The sequence below is a fragment of the Schistocerca nitens genome, chromosome 1 (assembly GCF_023898315.1).
Source record: "Schistocerca nitens isolate TAMUIC-IGC-003100 chromosome 1, iqSchNite1.1, whole genome shotgun sequence".
Classification (NCBI taxonomy): Eukaryota; Metazoa; Arthropoda; class Insecta; order Orthoptera; family Acrididae; genus Schistocerca; species Schistocerca nitens.
The window spans coordinates 155,936,206-155,963,159 of record NC_064614.1 but is presented as its reverse complement, the minus strand read 5'-3'; the positions used below and the strand labels follow the sequence as shown (position 1 = coordinate 155,963,159).

The window sequence follows — 26,954 nt, the reverse complement described above, 5'->3', positions numbered from 1 at the left end:
TGTGGGTCGGTGTTGTTGGGACTGTTTAATTGGGCCGTATCTGCTACCTAGGCCATTAAATGGCAGGCACTATTACAATTTTCTCGCCAGACCATTGCCGGAATTGCTGGAAAACGTCCCGCTCTCTACAAGACAATGCATGTGGTTCCTACATGACGGGGCGCCGGCACATTTCAGTCGTCGTGTGCGTCGATTCCTGGACCGACGGTTCCCAGAAACGTGGATTGGCAGAGGTGGTCCTGTACCATGGCCTGCTCGATCCCCAGATATGTCTCCTCTGGAGTTTTTGTTGGTTTAATTAATTTGTCGCCAGAGAAATCTTCCTCTACCGGTTTAAATACTCCGCATAGGAAAAAATGACATTAGGGAAAAATATTTGTTTTGATGTCCTCTACAACCTCCCAGAGTTTGTCGGTTTAAATACTTTCCACCCTGTATACTCGGTCCGTTATCCTTTGGAGAGAATACTACCAAAGGGCCAGTCAAGAGTGTCGTGAAGTTTTCTCGTTATCGGGACCTTCTTGTGCAGCATGTGATACGTGTTTTCGAAGAAAGCAACTCTGTAGAAACCACTATTTCCATGCTACATGGGGTAACACATCATGTCGCTCGCCCAGAGAAAGATCTGCTTAATGGAGTCTTCCATGAACGGCATCTCCAGAGGTTTGACAGATGCATGGCATACTAGGTCATATGGTGTGAATGCATGTGACATTTGTCTGTGGGGATATCTAAAGGAACGCACTTGCCAGGGACACGTTTGGTCTCTACCTGAACTGAAGAACAATGTACAGGTGAGCGTTGTTCAGATTCTGTCGCAACTGCTGTGAGCAACTGTTGGTCACGATATTTCACGAATGCAGCATGTAGTTGACGTCTCCGTTGCTCATACTCAATAAACTGTGCAAGCGGCGGTTAATAATAAAACAAACATTTTGCCTTCCTTTCTTGTTTGACCTTTCCTGCCTACGACCCGCTCCTGATTCATTCCATACGGAAAGAGTCCTTACGTTTTTCTTGTATTCAAAGCTCCATATTCGCACCTGGTGGCCAACATCGGTTCCGCATTACCGCCCACACTGGACCTCTGTGAGTATCTGCACTTTAATTATAACCACCCAGTAATTCTCATACATTAAATACTGTGAGAACTGCTACTGCAGTAAATGTAATGCTAAGGAAACCATAGTCTTTATAAAGACTATTTATGAAAACACTCTTTACACAAATTAATGCCAGTGTTTTTTTTTCTCCTGTGTTAACCTCTTCATTTCAGAGTAGCACTTGCAACTTACGTCCTCAATTATTTGCTGGATGTATTCCAATCTCTGCCTTCCTGTACAGTTTTTTCTCTCTATAGCTCCCTGAAGTACCATAGAAGTCATTCCCTCATGTCTTAAAATATGTCCTATCATCCTGTCCCTTATCCTTATCAGTGTTTTCTCATATTTCTTTCCTCTCCGATTCTGCGCAGAACTTCCTCATTACTTACCTTATCAATCTACCGAATTTTCAACATTCGCCTGTATCACCACATCTCAAATGCTTCAGTTCTCTTCGGTTTCGGTTTTCCCACAGTCCATGTTTCACTACCATACAATGCTGTACTACAGACGTACATTCTCAGAAATTTCTTCCTCAAATTAAGGCCAATATTTGATATTAGTAGACTTCTCTTGGCCAGGAATTCCCTTTTTTGTCATTGCTAGTCTGCTTTTGATGTCCTCCTTGTTCCGTCCGTTATTGGTTATTTTACTGCCTAGGAAGCAGAATTCCTTAACTTCATCTACTTCGTGACCGCCAATCCTGATGTTAAGTTTCTCGCTGTTCTCATTTCAACTACTTCTCATTACCTTCGTCTTCCTTCGATTTACCCTCAATCCATACTCTGTACTCATTAGACTGTTCATTCCGTTCAGCAGATCATGTAATTCTTCTTCACTTTCACTCAGGATAGCAATGTCATCAGCTAATCGTATCATTTATATCCTTTCACCTTGAATTTTAATTCCACTCCTGAACCTTTCTTTTATTTCCATCATCGCTTCCTCGATGTGCAGATTGAACAGTAGGGGAGAAAGGCTACATCTTTGTCTTACACCCTTTTTAATAAAAGTGTTTCGTTCTTGGTCGTCCACTCTTATTATTCCCTCTTGGCTGTTGTACGTATTGTATATGACCCGTCTCTCCCTATAACGTACCCCTACTTTTCTCAGAATTTCGAACATCTTGCACCATTTTACGTTGTCGAACGCTTTTTCCAGGTCGACAAATCCTACGAACGTGTCTTCATTTTTCTTTAGTCTTGCTCCCACTATTAACCGCAACGTCAGATTTGCCGTAAGTCCTCCAAAGCTCTTTTAAATTCCGATTCTAATACTGGATCCCCTATCTCTTCTAAATCGACTACTGTTTCTTCTTCTACCACATCAGACAAATCTTCCTCCTGATAGAGGCTTTCAATGTATTCTTTCCACCTATCCGCTCTCTCCTCTGCATTTAACAGTGGAATTACAGTTGCACTCTTAATGTTATCACCCTTGCTTTTAATGTCATTGAAGGTTGTTTTAACTTTCCTGTATGCTGAACCTGTCCTTCCGACAATCATTTCTTTTTCGATATCTTCACATTTTTCCTGCAGCCATTTCGTCTTTCCTTCCCTGCACTTCCTGTGTATTTCATTCCTCAGTTACTTTTATTTCTTTACTCCTGAGTTTCCCGGAACATTTTTGTACTTCCTCCTTTCATGGATCAACCATGGATTAACCATGGTTTCTTCGCAGTTACCTTCTCTGTGCCTATGACTTCCTTCCCTACTTCTGCGGTGGCCCTTTTTAGAAATGTGCATTCCTCTTCAACTGTACTGTGTACTGAGCTATTCCTTATTGCGGTATCTGTAGCCTAAGAGAACTTCAGGCGTATCTTACCATTCCTTAATACTTCCGTATCCCACTTCTTTGCGTACTGATTGTTCCTGACCAATGTCTTAAACTTCAGCCTACTCTTCATCACTACTATTTTGTGATATGAATCTATGTCTGCTCCTGGGTACGCCTTACAATCCAGTATCTGATTTCGGAATCTCTGTCTGACCATGATGTAATCTAACTGAAATCTTCCCGTATCATCCGGCCTTTTCCATGTATACCTCCTCCTCTTGTGATTCTTGAAGAGAGTATTCGCTATTACTAACTGAAACTTGTTACAGAACTCAATCAGTCTTTCTCCTCTCTCATTCATTGTCCCAAGCCCATATTCTCCTGTAACCTTTTCTTCTACTCCTTCCCCTACAACTGCATTCCCGTCTCCCATGACTATTAGATTTTCATATCCCTTTACATACTGTATTACCCTTTCAATATCCTCATACACTTTCTCTATCTCTTCATCTTCAGCTTGCGACGTCGGCATGTATACCTGAACTATCGTTATCGGTGTTGGTTTGCTGTCGATTCTGATAAGAACAACCCTATCACTGAACTGTTAACAGTAACACACTCTCTAACTTAACGTTCCTATTCATAACAAATCCTACTCCAGTTATACAATTTTCTGCTGCTATTGATCTTACCCTGTACACATCTGACGCCGCGCGTGATTAGCCGAGCGGTTTAAGGCGCTGCAGTGATGGACTGTGCGGCTGGTCCCGGCGGAGGTTCGAGTCCTCCGTCGGGCATGGGTGTGTGTGTTTGTCCTTAGGATAATTTAGGTTAAGTAGCGTGTAAGCTTAGGGACTGATGACGTTAGCAGTTAAGTCCCATAATATTTCACACACATTTGAACATTTTTTGAACACATCTGACCAGAAATGCTTGACTTTTTTTGACTTCATTTCACTGACCCCTACTATATCTAACTTGAGCCATTTCCCTTTTCGGATTTTCTAGTTTCCCTACCGCGTTCAAGCTTCTGACCTTCCACGCCACGACTTGTAGAAAGTTATCCTTCCGTTGATTCTGCAATCTTTTTCTCATGGTAACCTCCCCCTTGGCAGTCCCCTCCCGGAGATCCGAATGGGGGACTATCCCCCCCCCCCCCCTTTGCCAATGGAGAGATCATCATGACACTTCTTCAGTTACAGGCCACATGTCCTGTGGATGCACGATACGTGTTTTAATGAAGAGGTTTCCATTGCCTTCTGCATCCAGTGCATTGCCAGTGGCAAGGGTTTCTTAACTCATAAAAAGTTGAGAATAATCACTTCATAAGAATCTTTTATTTACTCTTCCTACAAATTATCGGAATTTTTGGAATCTAGGTTTCTGAATTAAGTTATCACTACAGAAAATAATGCTCATTGTAACTAGACCACCTTCATACAACACAGAAGATGCTATTCTTCAACATTACTCGGCATGTGTTAAGTATATAGTATATGAATAGGCTTATTAGAAAAATCGAAAGGTTTTTGATATATAAGCTTTTCTGATAATTAGTTACGATGTCAATTCGAAGCATTTATATGTCTGGAGTAGAACATGGGCAAGTGACTCTGACAAATAATGTCACATATTTTAACGACACATTTTCTTAATCTGTAGTACAGAAGCAGTTAGTCCGTGCTTTGTCTCTGTAGTAATATACGTTTGTCTTCATTCTGCATAACTCATGATGGGATTACCGTAATACAATATATGAATAAATTATGAAAAGAATGCCGAACAGCAGGAACGATAGGCTCAAAGAACGCGCGATGAAGACACAGAGAACGGCCTCCATCGACACAACACGAGATACCGTGACCATTAGGCTCGGCTTCATACACAGATGTGTCGATGGTTACCAGTTTATAATATGTACAAAATCTTTTGTCATACATAACGTATCCAAGAAATATATATTTGTTTTCTGTAATATGACTTGTGTTTTCTTACTACGACTTTCTGCAATAACTTTATGTTTGTTTCCCTTACGCAGACACTTGGAGAGTGGAGAATCGTGTTCCTCACCGCAGCTGGGTTCTTCTTCGTAGGCAATCTGATTTTTATCCTCTTTGCTAGCGGAGAAGTTCAACCCTGGAACGATCCAAATTACTCTAGAAAAAAGAAAACAGGTGAGTCTCAAAGCTAAATGTGATACTATCGTTGCACAGACCAAAAGACTTTGGAGCGTATGTTTGTTTCCGCTCTTACGATTTCATTCATTTCTGAACTGTGATATATATAGTTATACCAAAGAGAGTGTCCCCTCGTTCCAAAGTGTAAAACTGTATTTACAATAACGAAGATTGAGCTGCAAAACTGTAAGGGGAATTTCTTTTTTACACGTGGGGAAGTATAAGACTTTAATGGTCAGATAAAAGTAAAAGTTCATTGTGGCCTAATTTCTAATCCCTTTTCATGTTTCATGGTTTCCAAGGGACACTGTTGAATCACAGTGATGCAAGGTTCAGTTGTTCGAATTGTTTCATGAATGAAGTGTAACGCACTGAAGTTGTCGGAGTTCCGTATACACGTAAACGCTTCTTGTGGAATCGCCCGAAGCATCGTGGTCAGGCGTTGCTGTATACTCACAACGACTGCGAATTTTCGTGAACAACATTGCACTGTCTTTGCTTATTTTCAGCTTTTCTGTTCTCATTCTCTAAGACAGCCGCCGATCATCCGAGAGCAACCGTCGCATTCGTGTCATTGCAAAATTAAGCGGAAAATTAAGCAACTTGTTAATGTGAAGTTTTGCCTCAGATTAGGGGAAACGGCGACGGAGACCCGTGGAATATTAATTGACGTATACGGTGTTGAATTAGTGAGTAAAACGTGTATGAGTGACTTAAACGCTTTAGAAACGGAAAGGACGTTGTGTAGCTGCGTTCGGGTCTACACCCACAAACCCTGATAACGTCGAATGTGTACGACAGATGCTTGCGGATGACCAGCGGCTGTCTTCGAGAATGAGAGCGGAAAAGAAGCAAAGACAGTGTAAGCAGTATTGTTCACGAATATTCGCAGACGTTGCATATGGTCAACAAAGTATGACCACAGTGCTTCGAGCGATTCCACAGGAAGCGTTTGCTGACTGTTTCCAACAGCTTGACAACCGATGACAGAAGTGTTTTACGATTACTTTGAAGACCAGTAAAAGTATTTTGTTTGTAACTCTTGTCCCTTTATTTTCTGAGCCTATTCACCGAACTTTTCAGACGCATTTTGTTTGAAAATGACTGAAACGACTTGAGAAGCGCTCGATGCTTCAGGTATTAGCATTCCTTTGTGCCTTGAACTTCAGCTGTTTCTTGTGGTATACGTGGTTTCAAAAGAAAGGTTATTTATCGTTTCTCTGGAATCTGGGTTTCTTAATGCAAATCGTAGGTTCACTTCTACATGTTTGAGGGCATACCTCTCCTTGGGTTCGTATACCGTAATTTCTATCCTTCGCGCATGTCTGGGAATAATTCATAAGCCCGAGGGGCAGAGTCCTTTCTGCCCCACTCCCTTCGCCACTGGCTGCTCCTCCATAACTTCAGTTCAACTTAATTTCTGACATAACCACATCTTATATAATGTATTCATAGACAACTGAGAAAGAAAATATTACTTTTTACAGACTACGGAGCGACTTCTGTGAAGGAGGCAGCGTGAACCAGCTCAAGAAACTGCAGGAAGTTCAGTGACCAACCTGTCACAGGAAGCGAACCACTGATCTCAAGAACGAAGAAGCCCCGACGTAGTGTATGGTTACCTTCCAAGAGAAGGGCTGCCGTCGTTCTGAAGCGTTTGGTTCGTTACACTGACTAGTTGTATGTTAGTTAAGTCGTATCGCAGTGCGAAGGAACGTTAACGTTTATATGACAAAAAGTATTGCTGTGATTCTTTCAACTCAGTTTAATTTAAGCATGAATCGCTACAAAACACTCGCGCAAACCGTATCAAGACTGTATGGACTGAGTGACGCAACTCACCTAATCAGCATATGGCGGCGAAAAAGTATTATTTGTGTAAACTCAGATGTAAGCATCTCAACATGTATTATTTTTCTGAAAAATATTAAAGCAAAATATTCTTAGAGATACTAAGCTATTTCTTCATTTTGGGTTGATTTAAGGAAAAATGTTTTTAAATTTTTGGTAAGGTCTTATGGGACCAAACTGCTGAGATCATAGGTCCCTAAGATTACACACCACTTAATCTAACTTAAACTAACTTACACTCAGAACGACACACACACCAATGCCCGATGGAGGACTCGAACCCCCGTGGTGGTGGGGAAGGGGGGGGGGGGGGCGGGGGGAGCCGCGTGGGCCAAGACAAAGCGCCTGAGACCGCGCGGCGGAAAAAATGTTCTGCGGCAATATCAAAAAATACTACCTCGACGTGAATGGCTTATCCCACTTAGTGGTGTCCTTTAAAGACACTGTCATAAACCATTAAAAGACCATTTCCTTTGCCGCCTTGCCTGTTACAAAGTCACACTATCAGCTGTTTTCGGCATTGTGCCGTTTTCAAGTGGTGCTCCTACCGTTTAGTAGTCGGAAAAGGCACAGCGCCGAAATTAGCTGATCGTGTGGTATAAATGACAGTGGTTATATAACAGCCAATGAAATTATCTTTTAATACATTTATCGCTGTGACACCCAATATAAAAAAGTTTATTACCATAAACTTACGGCCCAAAAGTGATAGGAAGGGTTGTCCCACTTGAAGATGTTCTGTCTATAACGTCCGGATGTTGCGGACATTTGCTGATTATGGCGCGAGTGTAAACATGGTATCAGAAAAATTTGTTACAGGTATATAAAGACCATGGCACCACCTCGCGACTTAGCCGGTTTTGAACGTGGGATATAAATCGATGGATGACACAGGGCTCATGTCATATGGAAGACTACACAAGAATTTGAGATCAATGAGATCAACAGAGTCTAAGACGGATCTGCAGTATCCTAAAGATCATGTTGCCACACGTCTAAAACGCCACAAAGGACCACCACGAGTGTTTGACAAATGGCCGTCAAGACGCCTCCGCAGTCATATGGCCAATAGTAATGTAGCACTGAGAGTTCCAACTCAAATAGGGCAAGGTCACAGGTTACAGCTGAGGCAACTATCGTTGCCAAATTCAAGGTCACGGCTCCCTCCCTTTTCACCCCTCCAGTGGCCTCATCACCCTCTGCACCCATCTTTGCTACAAGTCAATTGTGTTATATAAAAATGTCAACGCCATATTTGCTGTTGCTCTCTGCCAGTCGCTACTGCGCTCCGCTGCTCTCAGCAAATTTGCTCTCGATCAATTACAATCAATTTCCCCCTCCCCTCACCTTCCTTCCCCTACCCTTCCCTTTTTATCATAAAAGTCCAGTTGCCTCTAATTTGAGGTCTGGACGTCATGGTTAAAGGATATAAAAAAAGAGCCATCACTAATGACCAGCCACTGAGTCTGGCCAGAATAAAAGCAGAGGAACACTGTCAAATTTTGGTCTTTGCTCAAAAGTGTCCCAATGACCAAATAATTTAGCAAATAAATACATGACACACCTCTTTCTTTCTCCACCAATCACAGCCTAGTACTATTAGTGCAGTGTAGCTCCATCTGGGCTGCGCTAAAAATATACAAAATATTTATCAAAAACATACGTCATAATACCTGAATTGTATGAAAAAGACGAACTATGTTTGCATTACTCAATTCCAAAAATCGTTTATGTATTGGCCCAACAGTCACGTTGATAAATTTCATTCAAAGCTATATAAGTTTCAATAAGGATAATTGAAACGAATATGTCATATACTTCCCGCAAGTAAATAAAAACCAACATTTGCTTGTAAAATGTAAGTAAAAAATTAGTAACATGTAGTTGTCGAAGATGGGTCCCGCTTTAAATACTACCTATATTTTCTCAACTAAACAAATGTCAGAAATACTATTGTACATATGCAGTGTAATTACTTTTAATTTTTATTAAAGGTCATGAAAATAGAGCACTCTCATTCTTTGGTACCAATAACAAGAGGAAAAGTTAACTCAACACTCTCATATTTTTATTTGTTAATTCTAACTTTGTTAAACTGAATTGGTTTTTTTTCGGTACCTTGAAATTCAGTTAAATAAGTGCCCACTGCATTCCGCAAACCCCAAAAATTGTGAAATAAAATGATCTGCTGTTTTATGTCCCAGCTGCTCACTATCACTAAGAGATACCTGTAGTGTTGGAAATATGCATTGTTCGATCTTTCTACCACGCGTTTTATACTATCACCAACAAATGTCTGCTCTGGTAAAAACCATAACTGTTCATTTTATGTAGAACTCTTGGTTTAAGACACAGCAGAGACTCAAATTATTTTCCACATCTGTGATGCTTATCAAATGTCACACTATTCTTTCCAAGTATAAAATGTCTGTATAAATACATTTGAAATGCAAGGAAGTGCAGTTTTATATTGATTAATGTAATTATAATTTCCACTTACACACATAATCGTGAAATTAGTGTCTAAACCTCTAAAGTAAATACACCTATTTCAATGCCTAATAACAGTTGTCTAGTTTCACTATGATGATTGTCAACTCTCACAATGTTCTAAAATGTTTGCAAAATACATCTGTAATGTAAAGAAAATGTGCTGTCTCTGTCGAGTATTATAATGTTAATTTCCACATACCCACAGTCATCAAATTAGTGTCTAAATCTCTGTGGTAAACACTCCAATGCTATTTCCATGCCTAAAAAGTTACAAATAACAGTTGACATTTGAGAAGTTATATCTAAGGGATCAATGTCGTAAAACTAACCTGCTCAGGCTTACAGTTGAAGAAAATACTGTTAGCTAAAGTACTATGTTAAGCAGGCAACCACGCAAACAGTTCGACAATCTGAATGTTATTAATTAGGTACATTCTTGACATAAGTCACAAACACCCTCACATTAAATATTTCCATATTGAAATTGTTCTCATGCACCATTTTAGGAGGGATAAAGATGTTGAATCATGTTACACGTTAGAGAAATATAATCTATAATACCAACTGACAATTATTGTTATTATTACAAATGACACAAGCCTACTGGAGCTTATGGAGAATAAAAACTTTCGACGAAGTTTAAATTCACAACTATGGTGTCAAGGCTGTCTAAAAGGTTCACAGATTTTTTTGTAATCAACTTTTGAATAACAATATCACCTAAAAATACGTGACATACAACACTTAGCCAAAAGACATGGTCTTCGATTTTATGAAGGAAGGAGGTGATTTATTACAGTAAGTCACTTAAACTGCAGAGAGACATCTGTGACTAGACACACTCATGAGACATCCCAAAACGGTCACAGAGAGAGATGTGACATCGCTAAAGATGATGTCAGAGTCGATATCTCGAAAACAGATAAAATTATTTGTCATTTATTGTATTACATAAATGGTACCACACTTGCAAGCCTTCTGCAGCTTTTGCCTTAATATTTCCACTTTTAAAGTAACTTATTAAAATACATACAATTTAAATTTTTATTGTAATATGGAAGACGAAAATTCAAGCAAAATAAAAGTTGTATTATATGTAAACTTTTGAGCATTTTGCTAGCACATGATGCATCAAATTAAATATTTCCTTACCTAAATTGTCTGTATTACTTAAATAAATTACTGGAGAGCAGACAACACCAAATCGATCACATTAAATTCATCCAAATACATCAAAATTGGTTGAACATTGGTGCTTAGCCTTATTACATCACATCTTGTCGTTTAATGGGGGATAAGAGTTTGTAAAGATGTGTGGTCATTGCGGCTCAATGAGTGAAGCAGCTGATTCGTAAATGCAGGCTTATACTTGCATGAAGTAAAATAGTCCTGTTAGCATTATCCCAATGACAGACTGAACTACATTGACCACACATTTTTGTCAGAAAATGCATGTACACGTATATTACAAAAATTTGGGTCTTGCAAGTTATTAGACGCTTTGAATGTCAAGTTCTACAAAATGGTAGCAAATGTTACTCCATACCCTCCTCTAGGCAAACTGCGTGTGACTGGCGGCTACCCTACTTAAAAATGGTAGTCGGTATTATCATAATTAATGCTTTAAAATGGCCACCTTCAAGTTTCATGTCTTAATTAACACAGTTAGTAGCAAAGTATTGGACTGTTTTCTGTAAGCACCCAGTGCTTCTAATTAGAAGACTGGGCAGCATAAAAATTATTGCTATGAGTGAAAACATTCCCAGAAGTCTTCAGAGTTGTTTAGCACTGCGTCTGTCAATCCTTCTGTATCCATCACCTTGGAAAGGTCAGCCTAAAGGAAACACACAGGCAGTTTCCTTTCAACGTGGCGCAATTCAACTAACACGATATATTTTCCACAGACGGATCTAAGACCACGTGCAGTCTGAACTGTACCTTCAATTCAGGTACGCAATATTTGTATGCAACCACAAGACCTATGGGGAACAAACACTGCACATAAACAGCAACTTTAGCTCAGTGCCTGAAATGGTGATGTGACCATTTCATAGTATGTTAAAAATAACGGCATAAGCACTCCACCTTCCATTGCTATTTACATTTTTAAAATGATTTTCACCCAGATATTCGCACTCCGTTCTAAGGTATGTAGTAAATACGATGTCGTGGTTTATTGCACTAAATGTTGGAAAATGTTAGGCCTCTTGGCAAACTGCGCGTGACAGCATAATATCCTTCAATCACAAAAAGTGATTTCTGTTAATAGCATCACTATGTATTCTAACTTTAATACTCATAAGCGGGAGTGACATCAGGATCACGTAATCAATGTGAAGTACATACATTGCAATTTGTAAGGCTCGAGATGTAGTTGCTGTCATCTGCAGTAAAGCATGTTTATACTGCAATACTCTCTTGCAGTCTTTAATATTCTTGGAGAGCGTGGATGTGTAATTCCAGAAAATGTCAGAAAATATTACCGTAATTTACGAGGTAGGACACTTTATATTTCAATGTGTTGTTTACTACTATAAATTAATGATGGCATGGTATATTCTGCAAAATGGAGGTAACAAATATACACCTATCCCATCGTAAACAAATAACACACTGCAACAAATATGAACCATGTATACATTACCGTTACATTAGCAGTTCATGAACTGCTATATGACTACTCCTAGTATACCAGTAAACAGGCAATGGAGAAAAAAATTTAATCACTGCACATTGCTAAATTTATTCTGTAAAAATAATTATGCCTACTGGCGTATGATGGGAATAGGATAGACAAGCACTTCATTTGAAAAAGATTAAAAAAGGGGAGATGATGGTGACCTATACATAACCTACCACTCTCAAATTGCCTGATAGTTGCCTGGGAAAACTCCACCACAGTCACCTGTTGTTGCGAGGTGTCTCCCTAGATAGACACCAGCCACCGCTGTCTCGCGTATGCGTTATGTCCAGCAGTTTCTGACCGCAGAGAACAAAGATATCAGCAATTGACAGCGCCCAAGACACATACATCACACTAGAAACGTCTTCTACTTAGAGGTACTACCCAGCAGGAAGTAGCTGAGACAATGTTACGAGGTTTCTTCTTGTCAGGGCAACCAGTAGAGAATACGGTATGTAGGCTATCTAAAAAAACTTTATATGACACGTCTCTCTAAATATCGAGAATATTTTCAGTAACGATATGTTATTAACGGACCTTGACCGTGCCTGCCAGCAGTATTAAGAGTCCCACTCCACTTTGCTGCACGCAGACGCAAGCAGGCCCTAATATTTTGGTCGTCAGAGGACCTACTGAAGGTGGGTGGAAGGTTGAAATGCCTCCCATCGCATCCACAACACATACCTTTGCGTGTATATAAGGCTTAGCTTGGACAGTTAGCATTTTATTAATAACCTTTCCTTTTCTGGGTAGCATTGAGAAGAAGTGCTCCGCAAAGGCTTTGTAGGTAAGAGGAAACACTGTAGCAAACATCCGGAAAGGAGACGGCTGCCTCAACGTAACTTATAAAAATTTAAAAAAAAGGTTATACAAAAGCCTTTTAGTGCATAGACCGCAATTTTCATAAGTCATCATGTTTTAATTGTCTAATTTAAAGTGTGGTCTAGGCAGTAAAAGTTTTTTGTATATTTATTTTTTAATTTTAATAAATTATTTGATGCTTCATTGTATACTGAACAGCATTAAAAGATTGAATGGTATCATCATCATCCTTTCAGAATGAAGATGCCTTTCACAGAACTGGACAGATTTATAGATGATGTAAATAGTTTCGTGCTATAGAAAGCAGCTGCTATTCTTGTTTACCACTGTGGTTTCGCCCAATAGAACAATTCCCACAATTATTCCAACCATTTTTCTATTGTTGTTCTTTTCATTATAATCGTAACTATTTCTATTGCCACTTTGCAACCTTAAGTCTTCCTGAATTAAATCTATTGAATCCAAGACAGACGAGAAGTTATCCAGATAATTGTCTGGAACATGGATTAATTTCTCTCTAATATTTGGCGGAAGTCTGGCTTTTAATAGCCTGATCACATCACGATTTCAGATCGGTTCGTCCCAATACCGTGTTTTGTTGATGTACTTTTCAAAACACTTTCTTAGGCTTCCTTGTTTAGGACTGTATGCCTTTGGCCTATATACTTTTTTCTAAGTCTTTCCTGAATATAAGGCGAGCAGTATTTATTTAGAAATGCCTTCTCAAATTGTTCACAGGTGTAGCTGGTTTCAGCTGCATCTGTGGCCCATAGAGCAGCATCTCCTACTATGTGCGAAACAATAAACTGTATCTTTTGTTTCTCTGTCCATGCTCTGGGCAGTACGTTTCGAAAACCCTTTATAAATACAACCCGGAGGACATTTTTCTTGTCGGTTGAGAGGGTTTGGAACTGTTGGTGTTTAATTAAACTCTCTTCCACCATTATTGAAGATACAGAGGGCACAGCCCCCGCACCATTCAACGGTTCATTGTCAGAACTACACGTTCCTGCCTGTACCCCACAAATTGTATTATAGGTGGCAGAGAACGACGGATTTCCGTGTGAAAAGTGCGAAGCAGGTACATAATTGTCCTCCATTCTCATGTTATTTACTCTTACCTGTTCTGTCTGACTGATCTGACTAGTCGAGTGAACTGCGCGAATTGCGCGTGTCACTTCTGTTTGTATTTTATCGTCCATCTGCTTCTCTTTATTATTCATCCATTTTTCTACTTCTTCTTCGACTTTATGTTCCGTGAGGCAATTCTGTATTCTTTCCTCATTTCCTATCTCTACATTTTCTATCCTCTCGGTTATGTTCTGAATGTCTTCCTTCATGCTATTCTGCTCTAGTTTCTGATTTTGTACTTCTGTTGTTACACTACCTACTAAATTTAGCAATTCCTGGTTCGCTTGTTTCAGACTGGCTATGTCTGCTTTCATGACTTCTAAAACTTTTAAGCTGTTCATATATTGTTTTCCCTCTCTTTTTCCCGTTCTTCCCTCTCTCTTTCTCTCTCCTCCTGCTGCCTCTCCCTTTCTAAATGTATTCTTTCCCTCTATCTATCTCTCTCATCCTGTTGCTTCTGGAATTGATCTAACTTCATTAGATTTGCAGTTATGGTGCCTTAACCTGGCGCGGCGCACGTACCTGTTTGTTTAGTTGCGGGCGCGGCTGTTTCACCCGCAACAGTTGGCAACACGCTGCTATCAAGGCTACGCTCAATTTCTGCGCGCTGATGTACAGTTTCTACTTCGTGACCCGTAATATTTTCTGCATATTTCTATTGGATGTAAGTCCCATGGGGATTTCCTCCAATTCGTTGTCACTAACGTCTCGTGAATCTGCTTCCATATCAACTTCTCTTCTAGTCTTACTACGTAATCTCATTGACTCTGTACAAGACATTGTTCTATCACTATTATTTTCACACGGCAAACACCACAAAAAATAATAATAACACAATATAAAATTTCTATTTCTACAAAAATTTACAGCAAATATAAATTTCCTTGCCTACTTGAGTTACTGTTTGCAAGACACTACCACACACTATAATATAATAAAATAATGGAATAGATGATAATAAAATGTTGAAATGCGTGGCTTTTTCAAATGTATTGAATTAATGAGATTAATTTTTCGGCATGAATGACAAGCACAATAAGTTGAGCTATGCCTGGAAATAACTTCGAATTAGTTCATATTATTTTGCAGGGCGAAGTAGTTTCTTTCTCCGCTGTAGATTTGTGCTTACCATTCTTTATAATGCTACGTTTGGTCGCCGTGTTCACCCTTGAAGTCTTGACCGTGTTCCCATTAAGTTTATCGGATCTTCATAATTTTCCAAAGTACACAGGTGGGCTTCAGTTCTTGTAATTAATGTACTATTTGAAATAACAACTCACACGACCTTTCTGTTAATAAAACAATACTGTATTTTGCTAAATGGTGCACATATGAAATACATACTCCTCACTTATTCATAGCGACCCCAAAATGGCGGTCTACAATTACTCGCTAAAAATGGCGTGCTTCTCACTCGTTCACAAGCTGAGCGCGAATCCTTCCTTCCTCCTACTGGTACCAGAAAAAATCCTCTGTTTTCTAACAACTGAAAGTCAAAAAATACATGACGGTAGGCATAGGCTCTATGATGGGCTACCGCTTCATCTTCTCTCTTTGCCTTTAAAGAAGACGAAAACACAAAGGAAATGCAAAAGGTTTATCACAACGGTACGACCCATGAATATTGGCAAACAGCACGACACACGAAAGCAAGAGATATTTTCAGAAGCCCTTACCTTCGTTTTTACTGTCGGCTTTATTCGTATTCAAATTTGTGGTAGGTTCCAAGACTTCCGTTCCTCTTAACATCGAAGATAATAATCCTCGTCCACATGAAGCAGATTACATAAACAAGCATTAATTTTCTTATATTAATAATATATTTTTTCCACATGCATAAATTTTCTAGAACTTCGAGCCTCACGGTGGGCGCCAGTTATCGCGTAATTTTAAATGATAATCAATGACTGACTGAATAATTCATGCAACGATAACCGTGCCGTTATTCTTATTGTATGAAATAGTTTTAAAAAATGGAAATAATGAATCTTTTCTCTTTTATGTACGTTAAAAGCCACGGCAGATTTTTCCCATGATGCTATCACTGACAATAGCTTACATATCCCACCGTGAAGACATCTGTCCTACTCACGATGGATTAAAAACCCTTTTTAACTTGTACGCGATAATACATTTAAACAAGTCTTATTTTTTCTGAGGGACTGGATGTTCCAGTATCGCTGCCTATGTGCAATGGCAGCGTAAGCATTTATTGATATTGTTATTAATAAAAACTGTACTTCTGGCCTAATATGAACTGAAAAATATTGCAGGACGTCATTTCCAGATTATTAAAATTATTCTTTTTATACTTTTAGTATTATATGACTTTTAGAAGAACTTATATAATTTTTGTCACTAATGACGTCGCTACCACAATGAGCCTACACGGAAATGGCCAGGGCAACGTTTAATTATTATGTACTGAATCATATACAGGATAGGTACTAGCTACTCAAAAAAATACGCACTAAAATTATGTATTATCTCATACGTATTTAAAAAATTATATTCCTACTATAAATAATTGTATACGTTGCAGACCGTTGTTACGTTGGCGCCATTTGTTACGTTACATAAATAAATAAAAAAATTATATTTTTATTTTTAATTTATCAGCATGAATTTTTCTTTTGTTAGAAAATGATTCTTTGTCTCAGGGGTATAATCTTTTCTTATCACTTTTACTTACGTCCATAAGTAAATATGAAACGGGTTCTTGAAGGGCCCCTGGTATGTTTTTAGTAATTTAATTGAAAGCTTTGTTGCTTTGGTAAAAATAAAATTGGTTCTTTTTGTCGTGACAGAATAAATTACTATTAATCACACCAGATTTGTCGGAGAACAGCAGCAACATGTGTAATTGATCCAGCTTTAAGAAATTCTATTACCTTTTAGCGGAAAATTCGTGTGGTACTCTCCGACGTTAGAAAAGTCGTGGTGTTCCGTTCGGAGCAGGAGGCGGCTGTCTTTTCTCATTCGCGATATCGAAAATTACTAAAAAAAATGAACAGAAATTTTTTTCGGAGGAAGATCGCGCGGAGAAAACAGACGGAAGTTACATGAAAGAAACCTAAGGGACCAACTAATTGGATTTGTACGAACATATAAATGGAACTGAAAGAACTTGGAATAAATACTATAACGATGTCGTCACGACAGCCTCCTGTTCCGACAGAACACACGCTGGATCATAAGCTGCATAAATCTTTTAAACAGAAAAGATTATCACAGGTATAATTAATGAAAATAAGGTTGAGAGATTTTCTTTGAAATTAAATAAACTTCAAGGCTTCAAGTATTAGATTATGAAACGGAAATTTACATTAACATGGCCACCCAATGTGGCGGTGGAGCGAGTTTTCATGATACACATTCTCGCTTGTTTGTGGCTACATATATTTTTAATCACTTAAACTCTTAAATTTACAATAAAATGATTATATCAGTATGGAGCACAATACTTTTGCGTCCGACTCGCAACACATTCACAGAAGAACAGCTAGAGAGCGTCGCGGCTCCCTACAGAAGTAAAAATTGGCAATTGTTGTTTTGAAACATAGGTGCATCGTTTTTTTACTGATCGATAGCAACGTATAACAGTTTATAGCTATCGTGATATTCTGCGCTTTTCAGGAGCGTGGCAAAGATATCTGGTTACAACATTCATTGGTATATGTTAAAAGCTCGCACATACTGCCGCGAATACAGAAAAAAAACTTTTACATGTTAAAAATCGCAGTGATAAAGGCTGTAATGTCACAGGCCGCTGTTATTCATGTACCAACTTTAGATTTTGCTGAATTGAATGTAATTTTGTTAATTTCTATTTATTGATTGCAAAGTAAGGCTCGAGAGAATTTCGATTGTTGCCGTGGAGCGGCCAAGATGAAACTTACTGAGCTCATGGAATCTGTATAATTTTAAAAAAATAATGAGCTTTAACGTAAATTAATTATCTGTTGCCATTTAAAAAGGTTCTTAAATCGAAATCTCTCGCATTTACAGTTATTGTTAACACTGAAAAATAAATTAATACTTAGGCACGTAATGACCGACCAGAGGCTGCATCGAAAGATGAGCATCCCGCAGCGCAAATTACTGAAAAAATGCTTATTAAAAATAATTAGCCACTGCGAGCATTTGAGGTGGCAACTACTGCAAAGAAATTTTGTGATAGCAATAATTACTTTATTTTAGCAGAATACCGAATAACTTACATAAAATATGTGTAGCCTCTCAATGGCTGCCTTCCGTATCGCGAAACAAAACAGTGTGTGTACCATAAAGTACGTCCTTCCTCCTCGGCCGTACAATCGCTTCTCTTTACGATCCTTTTTTATTTTCATAGACATCTTTTAAATAAAGATGTTACTCTTAAATCATCGCTGCATATCAGTTGTTTCAAGAACATTAACTGTAGCTTTTATACTAATTATACTCATAAAATACGTTAATTACGGTTTACAATCAATAAAAATGTCAATATTTATGTGACGTACCGTTACACCGTGAAAATTTAATGTCTGTCAGTGAAGACAGCAGAATCGACAAGACAATGAAAGAAAAACCATTCATCCTTCTCAAAAAAAAAAAAATAAAATAAAATAAAATAAAAAAAAAAAAACACGCACACAGATAATACTATTTTTAATTCTGATAGCACAGATAACTCTTCACCATTACGTTTCTGCAATTTATTTCTACTATTTTTTACAGGAGACAGTGCAATACCATGTAGCATGATATGCGCCTGCGTGTGGTGCGAAACATCAGTCACTCACATACATCACTGGCGCAGTTGGTTGAACGAATCCCTAGGCTCCAAGGCGTGTTGTGTTATTCAAAGAATGATACAATCTTCACCTTAGTGAAAGAAGCATTTGCAGAGGTGTTCCTGATATCATCCTCAGTTGGAGAGATAGTGTTACGCTCTAAAAAATTACCTGCACTCACAATAGTCATATTCTTCTTTATGAATATCCTTCGTCACATACATCATATCACAAGTTACAATGCTGAGCGCTACGTTTCACGTAAAAGCAGTTGTTGTAAAGTTTCGACCACCCAGGGAGTTCTGAATTAATTAAAACGTTTTGTGTCATGAAAACTGCCTTTCAGAAATAACCTCTCAGCCTTTCTTTGACTCTACAATTACTTGCCATTACTTGTTCTTTTCTTTACTTGTCCGATTTTACTATATGAACTCTTCGGGTTGTCTGGAGGGGGTTGCTCACAGTCTGTAAAGCTCTAAATCGGTTGGAAACTTTTAGATTAAATCTGGCTGACTTGTAGTGTCTTTGGACGCTTTTGCCTCATTTGTCAGTTTTGATCCCAGTAAACAGATCTGCCCCTTTCATAGCCTGAGAGACGTTAAGTGCAGCGCCAACTGCTCCAATTCAGCTTATGCTACTGCCAGTTTAACTCTGATGTATGTTCATCCACGCAGATTACTTCAGAGGTTCCTACGGAAGAATACGTACGCAGTCTTCACACTATCGATCATTTTTTACTTTCACACTAGTACACTTTGTAGAAAGGTTTTAAAAATTAACTATACAATAAAAAACACAATTAAACAAGATTTAAGGTGTTTTATTTCAAGCCAAAGCAGACTGTCTACCTACAGTCCCGTCACAGCGCGGTTTCAAGTAGCTGTGGTGTTAATGGAATAATTGGCGGGTAATTAGGGTCAGGGTGTTTACAATGAAGAAAGTAATCACTCAGAGTTGAATCTATGCCCGTCGGCAGCTGTCTCTTGTCCGCATTCTTCTTCAGATGCAGAAATCTTCTCACTGCCTCAGGAACAGGTGTGAGTCTTCCCTTCATTCGATTGACGAACCCTGGTCTCTCTGCCAATCCATGGTTCCGCCTGTAATCTCTATTGTTCCGATACAGGTCGACTAGACTCTCCACTAGAAGCCCGATCCAGGTGGTAGGTGGCGGGTTCTCCTGCGAATGACAAAAAGAATTATTTTTATTACGCTGCTTGCCTGAGAAACTCTATATCTAGCAATTAAAGTATTACATCCTAGAAACATTTTGTAACAATAGACTCTTGCAAGCAATGAAAAAAATAGAGATATAACACGCGAACTGATTTAACTGAATCTTCATACTGACAATGTCACTACTCCATAACCATTCAATCCAAATAAATCAAAACAAGTAACGCTCTTATTGATATAAATGCATATTCTTTTTTAGACCAAATTGATGATGATCGTTCTTCCTTTCCACCTATTCTTTAATGATGTATCGCGTTTGGCTTCAAAATGACCGTGTCACCCCTCAACATCATACCATAGTGTTTTACAGAGGTTGGATATATTCGTGGATTTCACTGAATCCTAAATTTACATTTATTACATGTGTTTTACATAAGAAAAATTAATAAGAAATCTACGTTTCTATTTCCAATGTAATGCTGCGTTTTAACTGCTACATGGGTAACGTACCATTGCCTGTATCTCAGCTCTTAGACGTGCCATCGCAGTCTGCACTTCCTGCGATGGGGGCTCTCGAAAAATACTCCGTCTGCGTGGTCTACTGGCAAAGATTTGCAGTCGACTGGGTGGAACTGGAACTCCAGGAGGATAGTAAGAGCCAGAGACTTCCTCCTCTTCATCTTCAATGTCAGACAAGTCAAAATGCACAATTCTTGGCCTTGGACCAAACTGTAAAAAGAAAAACTCATGTCAATAAAGGTGCCTGCATAGCATTATTGGATTTCATTTCTGCCTTTGCTCTTGCAACACTCTGACAGTAATTATTGTCTGATGCTGTACAAAGGGAGCTTTTCTGCTTACATGAATTGGCCGAAGATCTGGTTTATCAGCAGCGACCTCTTCGCAGTCAGTGGTGGTGGACTCCACCTTCTTCTCGTTCGGCTTTGGTCGAGGTGGCCGAAGGCGACGCAGAGGCGCAGGCGTCGGCGGCTCATCGACCAGCCTGGGATGCCCCTGGCTGGTAGCTGGCGAGCTGAACAGCGACTTCACTCGCGAAGACATCTGGAACCGTAAAACAAGCAGTCTTTAGTAGCTACAGTGTTTGCCCAGACGAAAATACACTACTGGCCATTAAAATTGCTACACCACGAAGATGAGATGCTACAGACGCGAAATTTAACCGACAGGACGAAGATGGTTCAAATGGCTCTGAGCACTATGGGACTCAACTTCTGAGGTCATTAGTCCCCTAGAACGTAGAACTAGTTAAATCTAACTAACCTAAGGACATCACACACATCCTTGCCCGAAGCTGGATTCGAACCTGCGACCGTAGTGGTCTCGCGGTTCCAGACTGAAGCGCCTAGAACCGCACGGCCACTTTGGCCGGCGGACGAAGAGGAAAGTTTCCAACCGATTTCTCATACACAAACAGCAATTGACCGGCGTTGCCTGGTAAACGTTGTTGTGATGCCTCGTGTAAGGAGGAGAAATGCGTACCATCACGTTTCCGACTTTGATAAAGATCGGATTGTAACCTATCGCGATTGCGGTTTATCGTATCGCGACATTGCTGCTCGCGTTGGTCGAGATCCAATGAATGTTAGCAGAATATGGAATCGGTGGGTTCAGGAGGGTAATACGGAACGCCGTGCTGGATCCCAACGGCCTCGTTAGCAGTCGAGATGATAGGCATCTTATCCGCATGGCTGTAACGGATCGTGCAGCAACGTCTCCCCCGAGTCAACAGATGGGACGTTTGCAAGACAACAACCGTCTGCATGAACAGTTCGACGACGTTTGCAGCAGCATGGGCTATCAGCTCGGAGACCATAGCTGAGGTTACATTTGACGCTGCATCACAGACAGGAGCGCCTGCGATGGTAGTCTCAATGACGAACCTGGGTGCACGAATGGCAAAACGTAATTTTTTCGGATGAATCCAGGTTCTGTATACAGCATCATGATGGTCGCATCCGTGCTTGGCGACATCGCGGTGAACGCACATTGGAAGCGTGTATTCGTCATCGCCATACTGGCGTATCACCCGGCGTGATGGTATGGGGTGCCATTGGTTACACGTCTCGGTCACCTCTTGTTCGCATTGACGGCACTTTGAACAGTGGACGTTACATATCAGCTCTACCCTTCATTCGATCCCCGCGAAACCCTATATTTCAGCAGGATAATGCACGACCGCATGTTTTAGGTCCTGTACAGGTCTTTCTGGATACAGAAAATGTTCGACTGCTGCCCTGGCGAGCACATTCTACAGATCTCTCACCAATTGAAAACGTCTGGTCAATGGTGGCTGAGCAACTGGCTCGTCACAATACGCGTCACTTCTCTTGAACTGTGGTACCGTGTTGAAGCTGCATGGGCAGCTGTACCTGTACATGCCATCCAAGCTCTATTTGACTCAATGCCCAGGCGTATCAAGGCCGTTATTATGGCCAGGGGTGGTTGTTCTGGGTACTGACTTCTCAGGATCTATGCACCCCAATTGCGTTAAAATGTAATCACATGTCAGTTCTAGTATAATATATTTGTCCAATTAATACCCGATTATCATCTGCATTTCTTCTTGGTGCAGCAATTTTAATGTCCAGTCGTGTAGTCTTTCGAAATCTGGCTTGTTGACAAGGAGGATTGTCCTAAACAAACAATTCACTCTCGTACATTACTTGGCACAATATGTAACACACGCCACCGCTTATTACATTCATAAAGAATTAACATTAAGAGATGTTGTGTTTTAGATTGAAACACCATTTAAACTGAACCAACAAAAACTGATCATTAAAAGACAACAAATATTTGTAGGAATCAAACAATTATTAAGAATAACGGAGTTAATGAAAAAGTTAACGAATCAAACAATTGTTAAGAATAACAGTGTTAATGAAAAAGTTAACGGTGCACTAAAAAGTTAATGACACAAAGTGGGCACTGTACATTTAGCTATTTTTCGTAAAAGCTTGCTGCCAAGTCAAATCAAATTAATCTGCAAATTTTTTGAAGAATGTTGGAGAACTGATATGTGTTGTAATGGAGATGATCACCTTTTCGGTTAACTGAAATGCTTAAGCCACGTTATTTCGTTTTGTATATGAAAACTATCGTATTTATGAAGCTTTCTGACGTTATGAGAACAAATCGCTTTCCACGCGTTCAGTGAGTTGTACTCCTTCTTCCAGACTAATTTTCTGGAGTATAGGCTGTTGCAATGCAGCCGCTCAGCAAATAGAGAAGTTAATCAAAAACGTAGATGGAGGGCAGATGATGCCAATTGAGGACCAATTTCACCAACTGATAGTGAAAGAGAGACAAAGGTAATAACTTTTGTTGCCCATTGTTGCTCAGTAACGTCTATCTCTCAGAACTGACGTCAGCAGTACACTTGTTTTAGTTATTTAACGGTTGAAATTTGACTTGCGAACGTTGAAAATAATAGTAACGTAATGTTCGAAAGTGGCCAGTCTTAGCAACTGTTTCCCTAACCTCATCTACTCATCCAGCACATCAAACAAAACCATTCCATTGCTGTGCGTCTTCATGTTTTCGCAGCTCAAAGACTATTCCATAAAATTTCGGGCGTGTAACCTCATAAATGCAGCTTCTTCTTCTAACTTTTCGGCTGAATACCGTCCAGTCATCTTCAGAGTAAGCCGAGGTGACTAACGCTCCAGCACTCGCTCCGTTCTTTTAAACCACAGTGTATGCGGCCGAAGACACACAAGGCGCCAGAGACGTTGATAGGCGGCAAAGAGGTGTAACATATGCATGGACATTAAATCTATGGCTGCGCAGTCGATCCACACGGTGATATCGATGTGTCACGAAGAGCTGCACCGTCTTTGTGATTTAATTACAGAAATTGCCGGATTCCATGATTTATCCAAGCTGAAGACGCTATCTCTATTAATTAAATTCGTCGCGACCCGAGGTTCAATTGCTTCTTTCACTACTGAGTTCAAGAAAGATGAAGACGAGGCTAAAATTTCGACTTTATCGTACACCATAGAGGCATAGGGTGTCCAGTGCCAATACAGTGCTCTGTCACCGGAGATTTATTAGGTTGTAAGAGACGGGTGTACCTGCGCTGCTCAGTGCATCTCTCCTGGACTGTACGTGTCGTCTGTCAGACGTATGAACGGCCGCACTCACAGGGTATCTGATAAACCCCAGGCTTCCGAAGCACCAAATCATCTTTAACGGAGCCCAGGAGTGCTGCAGTCTTTGTTGGAGGGCGAAAAATCACTTTTACTTTGTGTTTACTGAGAATCCGTCCTATTGTTGACGAAATAAAATCAACAGTGGCCACTAGAAAAGCGGAAGAAGACACGGAAAGTTTTAAATCCATCGCTTTCGTGCCATACGTGGGAAGTCTTTCGTATTTAGTGTATTAATATTTAGTGTTCAGGTATATCACGCATGCGAAAACCTGAAGCAAAATTAATATTGTAGTTACAGTCATCAGATCAAGTGTTCATGTACAACCATTAGTAAAATAAGAGCCAGATTTTTTGTTCATTAATGGCATCATTGCGTCCCAAATTAACACGGCGTACATATTTTTGTTGTAGATCTAAAGTTTCTTCTGCATAGTCAATGAAATTAATATGAGCTGCACCAACTGTGCCCCTCCGGCACCGCCCCCCCCCTCCCCCCCCAATCCGACCCCAATCTCAGCGCCTTGTCCTTGTTCCCCACATTAGACCACAGGTACGATTTTGATTCAAAAGCTCTAATTGTTTAATTTCTATCTTGCTTCCTGTTTTTTCCTTCCACAGTATTAGAGAAATACACTTTAGATTATACTTCACAGACATAGCTTTTCACAAATCTTACTCAGACTTGGTGGTTTATAGTTTGCAGTGTTATCATCTGCTTTTTTTTTTTTTTTTTTTTTTTATAAGAAGCATTTTTGTTTTGTGCGATCTTTGGCATTATGTATTTCTCACATCTCCGCCACACACCGTTGGGTGGCTTGCGGAGTATGAATGTAGATGTAGATGTACCTATTTTATCGGCTTTACTTAGAAGATAGCAAAATTCGTCCACTTTTATAAGAGTCTCCAATTCAAGTTTAACATTTAGCAGTCTAACGTGCCTAGCTGCTACTTACTTTTCTTTGTGGGGATATTACAACTATAGTCTAGTACAGGTTCCGTTTTGTTAAGCATCTGATTCCTGTTCAATAGCACGTCGATATGATCCATTACTTCCCACAGTGCACGCACAATGCGCAAATTCAGCATCGGTAGTGGCAATGAGGAACTCTACTTTACACCTCTGCTGCTTATGAACGATCCATCATTTTCTCAGTGATGACTACACCAATCTGCATCACATAAACATAATGCATTATTTTCTATCCGTTTAAGCACTCGTTACCGAACTGTCAAAAAAGGAAAAAAAAAAGAAATTTCACTCTATTCCACATTCGCCAAATCCTTCCATAAATCTACGAACTGAAGATACATATAACATTATTTCGCAACTACAGATCCAGTTTCTAGGCGAGCAGGACATGTACAGGTGCAAAGCCCCTATCGAAATATCGACCTGCCTACACATCATAACATGCTTTGTCGTATTTCGCCTCCCTTATGGTAACGAATATTTTTAGTGCATTAATATCGGCTCTGTTTTTTCTACTGGTACCAAATTTAATATGCACTTTCGGTTTCTGCCAATTGGAGTTCGCAGATACCAAAAAATTATTTTGTCGTGCCTGTATAGCCCGTGTTACTAGCAAAAACACGAATCATAGACGTAAATTTAATGTGAAACCCTATTTACTGATCAACCACAGAAGAATTTTATAAAAAAAAATTAACAAAACTGTTTTCCAGTTTTGTATTGTTCACCGAGCAACGTTACGATCTGACAATTTTATAGATTCTTCTATACTGTTTTGGGCTGCCATGGAACTGGAAGTATTGACACACTATCTTAAAATGAAATATTTATTTATAACTAATTACATAAAGGCTACTACTGCTAAACGACGAGGAAGGAAAGTTAATCACCTTATATTCCTTTTTTGGTAAGCACATATTTTTAAACCGATAAATTAGTTTTACGTAATTACGTAAAACGTTACAAATTTTCTGAAACCAATTAATTAGTAGTAGGGAATGCTACGTGATGTCTTCATTCACACTCCGACTACTGAAAGCTAATAGTATGTTACTTCAGATGACGAGTCATCCATATTTGTAGTAGTTATGACCGCGCGACCGCTACGGTCGCAGGTTCGAATCCTGCCTCGGGCATGGATGTGTGTGATGTCCTTAGGTTAGTTAGGTTTAAGTAGTTCTAAGTTCTAGGGGACTGATGACCTCAGAAGTTAAGTCCCATAGTGCTCAGAGCCATTTGAACCATTTGTAGTAGTTACGGTTATGAGAATGTATTGTATGTCAAGTTCAAAATCAGATTTTTCTGTGAAGTATATTTTATAAAGCGCAGGCTAATTTACGAAATGTCGAGACAACTGTTTTGTATTTGCTATAGAAAGTACGTTTTGGAGAAAAATTCAATAGATAAACCACATATTTCTCGCAAGTTCTTCCAAAAAACGGAAATACAGAAGCGTCCGATCTTACCCGTCGGCTTTGACCCATGACGTCACAAATACCGCGGAAACGACCATAAACAACAATTCCAATATGGCGGATATAAAAACATCGAATACGTATTGTAAACACTGAAATACACAAGTTTCACAAAAAGCCTAATGACTGTAACGGGACAAGCGTGGGAAATTGGGGGTTTTTGGGTGGGGAGAAACTAAATATGTCGTTATGCGGTGGGGGGAGTCTGCAGTGCCCCCCCATCCCCCCACAGGCTTCATTAGTGTCAAATCAATATTTTCGAATCATAGGCGGCCGCTGCCGCGGCCGCATTCCAAAAAAAAAACTCCCAACCTAACCTCAAGGGGGCTACGCTACAGATCAATATGTTC

The 26,954-nt window shown here is 39.6% G+C and overlaps 2 protein-coding genes across 2 annotated transcripts in view; one reads left to right on the top strand and one right to left on the bottom strand.

Annotated features, from left to right (window-relative positions):
* LOC126234790 (putative inorganic phosphate cotransporter) overlaps nucleotides 1-7,184 on the top strand; it is a 153,360-nt gene extending 146,176 nt beyond the window's left edge. The window contains exons 9-10 of the mRNA XM_049943542.1: nucleotides 4,918-5,053; nucleotides 6,544-7,184. Coding sequence (XP_049799499.1) covers nucleotides 4,918-5,053; nucleotides 6,544-6,578 — 171 coding nt within the window. The 3' untranslated portion in view covers nucleotides 6,579-7,184. The remainder of the gene's footprint in view (nucleotides 1-4,917; nucleotides 5,054-6,543) is intronic.
* Nucleotides 7,185-19,670: 12,486 nt separating this feature from the next.
* Nucleotides 19,671-26,954, bottom strand: part of LOC126232848 (putative inorganic phosphate cotransporter) — a 112,170-nt gene continuing 104,886 nt past the window's right edge. The window contains exons 9-11 of the mRNA XM_049942826.1: nucleotides 20,846-21,046; nucleotides 20,495-20,713; nucleotides 19,671-19,988 (exon numbers count right to left, since the gene is read on the bottom strand). Of these exons, the coding sequence (XP_049798783.1) occupies nucleotides 19,671-19,988; nucleotides 20,495-20,713; nucleotides 20,846-21,046 (738 nt within the window). The remainder of the gene's footprint in view (nucleotides 19,989-20,494; nucleotides 20,714-20,845; nucleotides 21,047-26,954) is intronic.